At 36.6% G+C, this 6,279-nt stretch overlaps 1 protein-coding gene across 2 annotated transcripts; it reads left to right on the forward strand.

Moving 5' to 3' along the window:
- The first annotated feature begins 230 nt into the window (after positions 1 to 230).
- Positions 231 to 4,791, forward strand: LOC121869812 (solute carrier family 35 member F5-like). 2 transcript variants are annotated; one of them, XM_042371390.1, is made up of 4 exons: positions 231 to 1,053; positions 1,977 to 2,126; positions 2,853 to 2,899; positions 4,503 to 4,791. In XM_042371390.1, the coding sequence occupies exons 1-4, from the start codon at positions 964 to 966 to the stop codon at positions 4,606 to 4,608; spliced, it is 393 nt and encodes a 130-aa protein (XP_042227324.1). In that variant the 5' UTR covers positions 231 to 963; the 3' UTR covers positions 4,609 to 4,791. The 2 variants fall into 2 exon arrangements, with proteins under 2 accessions (XP_042227324.1, XP_042227325.1); XM_042371391.1 differs by having other exon boundaries at positions 4,512 to 4,790.
- The last annotated feature ends 1,488 nt before the right edge of the window (positions 4,792 to 6,279 follow it).

A 6,279-nucleotide genomic window follows, 5' to 3' on the forward strand; every position in this document is an offset into this window, starting at 1 on the left:
AATGACCAATAATTTGACTGGAAATGCAGAAAAAAAGCCTTTATGTTGAAGAGAGTCTCAAACAAGATGTTCCTTCCTCTGAACTGGTAAACAAACTGACGCCAAGCTCTGTGTGTTGAGTGGCTGTTTGGCGTGCAAAAAATTAGTTTCCTGTACTTCAATTATATTCAATAATTGTTAAAATTACTAAAAATTTTAATATAAAACTTTTAAAATTATTGAATAGTACAACCTTCTTGATATTTACTAAAATGGTAAGGAATTTAAGCCCTAGAACCGATTACTGTATTGGCGGACTAATACTACAGCTGGTGGGCAGCCAAATGCAGGCGAAAACATGTTGGGAAAATTCATAAGGAATTCGTTGACTGGGGGTTTGCTCGTTAGCCGAAGTGAAGAATCTTATGGAAGGTAATTCGTTAACCGAGGGATCACTGTATATGTTAGTTGAACGAAAGGTGTTCTCTCTCTCTCTCTCTCTCTCTCTCTCTCTCTCTCTCTCTCTCTCTCTCTCTCTCTCATCTTACTGTGGCAGTAACACCTAGTAAGGTATTTTGCCTGTATATACAGTATACATACTTCAATAAATTTCACTTGCTTTTCATTTGTCGTTTCTTTTCATTACCCAACTTGTACTATTTACAGAGTATTTTAATGGTAGGGTGAGGTAGTTATGAAGTGGGTTAGAGGTGTTTATTTATTTAATCCTAACCTAATCACCTGTGGTTTGGCAAAATCACTAATCTGGCACTGCTCAGGAACCAATCAGACCGGATTTGAGATGTACGGTAGTTCAATGGTGGATATTAATAGATATTTGGTCGTTTTACAGTACTGTACAGTATCTATTTATTTATTTATTTTTTATTTTTTTAATGGACATGGCCATGTACTGTAACCTATGTGCCTTTAGTGTTTATTACTGCACTGTCTAACAACTAACATGATTAACAGTGATGGTCTATGATGGGTCGAGGGAGGCGTCTGGCCCTTGGCATCTTTGTCCTGCTGGTGGTCGACGTCATTTGGGTGGCTTCATCAGAATTGTCGGAGGTATTATTTTCTTACGTCATGTTCAGTTTTTGTCTGTGATATAACATGAGAAAAATATAGTAAGTTACAGAGTTTACTTGCTGTACCAGTTCATTTCTACATTCAGAGTTGCCTGAAAAGCTCATGCTTGCATTACAGTATCTATATTGAAGACACTGAGTACCATACATCTCAACAGCCTTGAATATGAAAAACCGCACAACTGTTTTCTAAATGTTTGTTGAAGAGAGACTGGAAGTAACGGAGAGATTGAGTAGGGGTGGAAGAGGTCATGGAGGAACCTGTTGAAAAGATTAAGAGAGAGAATGAAGTCTGTTCCCTACCACATTCTGACCATTAGAATTTTACTAACCACAGTGACTTTGAGAGCAGAATGTCTGGAAAAAAGGATACAAGGAATACTAAATTTAGAAATAAGATGTGCAAATAAAAGGAGACTAACCAGGTTTCTTGAGATGGTGTGGACAGGTTGAGAAGACGGGGGAACAAGGATTAAAAAAAAAGAAGTAAATGGTAGGAGAGAAAGTGGAAGACCAAAAAGGAGATGAAAGAATGGGCTGGTGTATTTAATGGATAAAACGGGAATAGACAACAGGGAAGAAGCAGAGATCATGGTGTTGAGTAGTTTATGGGGATGGACCTGCCTCTGAGGGGTGGTATTAGGTTTACTAAAGTAATGTGGGTAAAGCAGATGGAAATCTTTAGATTGTGTTGTGGAAGGGAAGCACTGTAGCAGAACACATCTTATGCACAAGTTATTAATGAATGATCAGCAGCAAATAATGGGAGGGTATCTGTTTCTCTTGAGCCTGAAACACTTTCTTTTTAGTATACGCTGTTTGTAACATTAAGAGAAAATAAATATATAGTATAAGGGATGAAAAATAATAGACTTTTTTATATTTTTCAAATTTTATTTTCAGTATATCTTCAATGATACCGGCTTCAATAAACCTTTTTTCAGTACATACTTAAAGACCAGTATGTTTTCACTATATTTGCTGGGATTTATATTTTGGAGCCCCTGGAGACACCAATGTGCCCAAAGAAACCACGATGAGAGCATTTACCAGGTAAGTTATTTATTGCAATTCATATTAGATTATTTTTTTGATATTTTTTGTATGTGATATGGAAATAAATTTCTTTTAGGGTAATTGTGTTGCTCTTTTTTCTGTGTTAACTAGACTTGAGTCATGCTATACATACTGTAGAATATTTACTGATTACAAAAGGCATTGGTTATTCCTTTTATTTCCAAGGCCTCCAGACCACCATTTTATTTCATAACTTTGCCTTCTCTTTCCCCCTTATCCCCTTCACTTCCTCTTGTGCTGAATAGAATCATCTGGCATTAGCCAAATGAAATATTTAAGAGACAATGAAGGGGTTAATACAGTAAAACCTTTATCGTTTATCAATCAATACTTTACAAATTGGCTAGTTCATACATGCAGTTCAATGTGTGTTATGTTCACCAAAAATTAAATATTTTACACTTCCATCAATATTGCAAAATATAAAATTAAAAATATAAGAAAATGTGTTCAACAAAAAACAATAGCAAAGCAAGTAGTGATGTACAGTATGTTCATTGTACAGCCCATTCTTCCTGCATCACCTGAAGAGGCACTGGGAGGGAGTGTATATTAATGTGAAGTGAAAAATGTATTGTCAAAGCACTTGGTCAGTAATGTGTCCAAATTTAAGCTTTCTAGCTCAAAATTTTCCATAAATAACATCCAGACAACATTAAGTGTTGAGTTGAGTATGCTTCTAATATTCTCTTGCTATTACAGGAAGTGGATTCAATGGAGGATGAAGATTTACCGCTGTCAGACGTTTGGTATGTTGAATTGTACTTGCCATTTGTAGTTGTGATGTAATAAAGTATTATGTTGATGTAATTGTGAATGGGTGCTTGTAGTACTTAATTGTATTATTAACTCCTTCACTTCAGTGTTCAAATTATGCAAAGTATAAATAGATTTTGCGCCTTAATCCTTACAATAATTTTGTGTCATTTATATTAAGGTGATACAGCAATTATTAAAGCATAATATTTCATAGCTAAATAGAGTAATTTCTTATTGCTGGCTTTGTTCCAACAATTTCAGAAAGAGACTCAATTATAGCCTCAAATCTGGTGTAAAAGCATGTTGTTGATAAGCCTCCAAACTCCTCATTGCTCATGTCCCTCATTGTTATCTCTACCATTAGCATTGGGGAGTTCTGATGGTCAGTCGTCATTGTTATTGTCACTGCTGTCGATACCTTTCTTTTCTATATCTCTAAATTAGGTGTAAATTAATGTAAAAATAACAGTAAATTTATTGTGTGGCAGTTGTGGTAAGACTGGTGGAGGAGTGTGGTGTTTTTTTATGAGGGAAAGACAATTGTTTGAAGACCGGGTTGGGCAAAGTGTTTTATAACCATTTTCCACGCTTGTGTGGATTAGCCGTGATTATCTGATGGCAACTTTCCATTCTACAGTCTTTTGCATTCCCTCTTGTCAGGTTCTTAACTCTTAATGTCATTTCTTACAACCTCTCCCCATGTCATTCTTGGCTCTTCTCCCCCCACATTTAGACTCATACACCTCTTGACCTAATTAGTGTGATTCATTCTCCAAAATTCCAAACCATCTCAGCATACTGCTACACAGAATTTTGCCAATAGAACTCAATACCAGCCACCCTCTTACCTCTGAAAAGGATTTTTTGTCTTTCAGTGCCACATTGCATATCCACCTCACTAGTCTCATTTAACTTGATGGATAAATGTATTGCAACTGCATAGGTTGTAGTAGAGTGGTGTGGTCCAAAATTGTTTGGGTACACCTGTTTAAAATTTGCATGACAGGAGAAATTATGTATTAATGAATATATGTAGCACATAGTGAAAAGTGTTCACTTACTTAAAAATTTCTTCTATACAAAGTCTATTCAGTATACAGACTGCATATAGTGAGGAATATCTATACTTAAACACTTGTCAAAAGGTTACTTTTAACAAGTTTTATGAACAATCTGAAACCCAGAGAATACATTAATTCTTTAGAAGTTGCTATTTTGCATGACCTGGCATTTTCTGAGAACGCAGCTACTGCACTGTGTGGAGTTTTACTGTGCTCAGAAACCTTCACCTAAGTCATTGATGAGGACCTCAGATAACTACGTACCTGAGGCTGATTACCCCCATTTTGTTATTTATTTTTTTCCCAAGTTTTTATCCATTTTATTATTATTATTTTTTACAGGGATTAGCCCACCCGGGCACAGGTCACTGACCCACATCGGGGCCTGGGGGCGAAAATGTCAGGAAATCTTAATCAAATTTATGGAAAATATTTTTTAATGTTTTACCAATAATTATCAGGGTTTATACTGATTATTGTAATGTATATTATAGAAGTATTTATTTTTATTACTCTTCTTATTAATATGAAGCTCTTGCAGACGAGAGACAGGCGCACCCCTCCACCTGTGCCCATCTTCACTTTGGACCAGCTGGCATCTAGTGTTGCGAGAGACAGTGATGCGAATGCTCAACTGACACATTTGGTCCTGTGGCACTATTTACCCATTCAACAAGCTAGAACGATTTATAACAACAATGATGAAAAGGTGTCTCTAAATTATTTTTGCCAGTCTGTCACGAGCCTGGGCGCTCGGGATCTCGCATAGCTTGAGGCATCTGTTCACGCTTCCATTTCACACAAGCTACTATTAATTTGTTAATTGTACTTATTATATTATTATTGTTCTTAGTTACTTAGGTTAATTGTATATTTATGTATGTAATTTATATGCATCATTGTCTTACTCTGTTAAGTCAACTCAAGAGTAATATTAATTAATTATATAAAATATCCAGCAAATGTCTAGATCACGTGATATGAGACGCTCCTCCACGGCGTACCCACGCCACGCTCCCCAGTAGCGAAAATCCGTGGCATAGGTTAGACGTGTCTATTCGTTCTCTAGCCTTGACCTTTGTCTAAGTGCTTTATCAAGTCTCTGCAATGCCCTAGGGGTATCAGGTATTAGTGACACGTTTAGTTAGGCCTAGGAAGGGATCCTGGTGGTAAGGTATCTCCTGTTTGGTAGGGATAATCATTTTGTAGTGATTGTTGTATATATATATTTCGTATGTCTTGTGTAATATAGTAATGTTAAGTAATATTTGTTTGGTCTAACTCCTTACAGTATAGTTTCGCCCTTCCGGCATCACTCTTATTTTATTATACAATTACTTATTCACTTAAATTCATGTTTGCTAATCATTACTCCCTTTAAAACATAAATTGAATTAATTAATTATCTTCCTTTTGTAATTCACTTATTTCAACTGGTCTTACTTTTTCAAGTACATTTAGTTGAGTAGGTTTTTGGTGAGGATAATTATTGCCGTGTTCCCTGTTTGTACCTTTATTTGTTAATAACTTGGGGTAGGATTCACTCCCCAAGTATAAAGAGTAGTGGGATCGCGACAAGTGGGGGCCTGTCCTGGAGCTAACCGCCATTGTTGCGTCATATCAAGTGTTGTTACTCGCCAGGTGTTGTTTCATCGTTAAGTATTTTTGGATGCAAGTTGCTGTGTTCACAGTGTTCATTTATATTGCTCCTGTTATTGCTTAAGCTACTGGTGAGTTAACCCTTATCTTGTGTACCAGGTGTTTGGTTAATCCCTTGCTGTGTTTCACAGTTTATTGCATTTTGATATTATTAATTAGCTAGCTAGTTAGCTTAGCTGCCACGGTTACTTTTTTTTCGCTACTCGATTTTGAATTCAACATGTTTGACCTGGAAAGCTTTTTGGCTTCACCTTCAGCCGAAGTACTGAAGGGGCTTACTAAGGCAGAGTGGCAATCCCTCGCTGCTTATTATGAAGTAGAAGGCCGCTCTTCCATGAATAAGTCTAGTTTAGAAGAGGCTGTCCTCAACTACCTTATTGACAATGAAATCATAGCCCAACCGTCGGGAAATTCAGAGGAAATTGTTACACCAAGTAATTTGGCCTTACAAGTTGAACTCAAAAGACTCGAGGTGGAGCTGGAAACTCTCAAACAACGAGGTTTGGCTCAAGGTAGTAATACTTCAACATTCAGTGTAGACAAATGTCTCAACAGTGTTCCTAAATTTAATGAGGAAGAACCAGACAAATTCTTCTCTCTTTTTGAGAAAATTGCCCGACTTAACAAGTGGCCTGTTTCTCAATGGTCTC

The sequence above is a fragment of the Homarus americanus genome, unplaced genomic scaffold (assembly GCF_018991925.1).
Source record: "Homarus americanus isolate GMGI-L3 unplaced genomic scaffold, GMGI_Hamer_2.0 scaffold12019, whole genome shotgun sequence".
NCBI lineage: Eukaryota > Metazoa > Arthropoda > Malacostraca > Decapoda > Nephropidae > Homarus > Homarus americanus.

Excerpts from the sequence above, each read along its gene's own strand:
- LOC121869812 (XM_042371390.1), top strand. The coding sequence starts at position 964 with ATGATGGGTCGAGGGAGGCGTCTGGCCCTTGGCATCTTTGTCCTGCTG. Across the intron at positions 1,054-1,976 it reads CTTCATCAGAATTGTCGGAG|TATATCTTCAATGATACCGG; the intron begins GTATTATTTTCT and ends TTTTATTTTCAG. Across the intron at positions 2,127-2,852 it reads ACGATGAGAGCATTTACCAG|GAAGTGGATTCAATGGAGGA; the intron begins GTAAGTTATTTA and ends TTGCTATTACAG.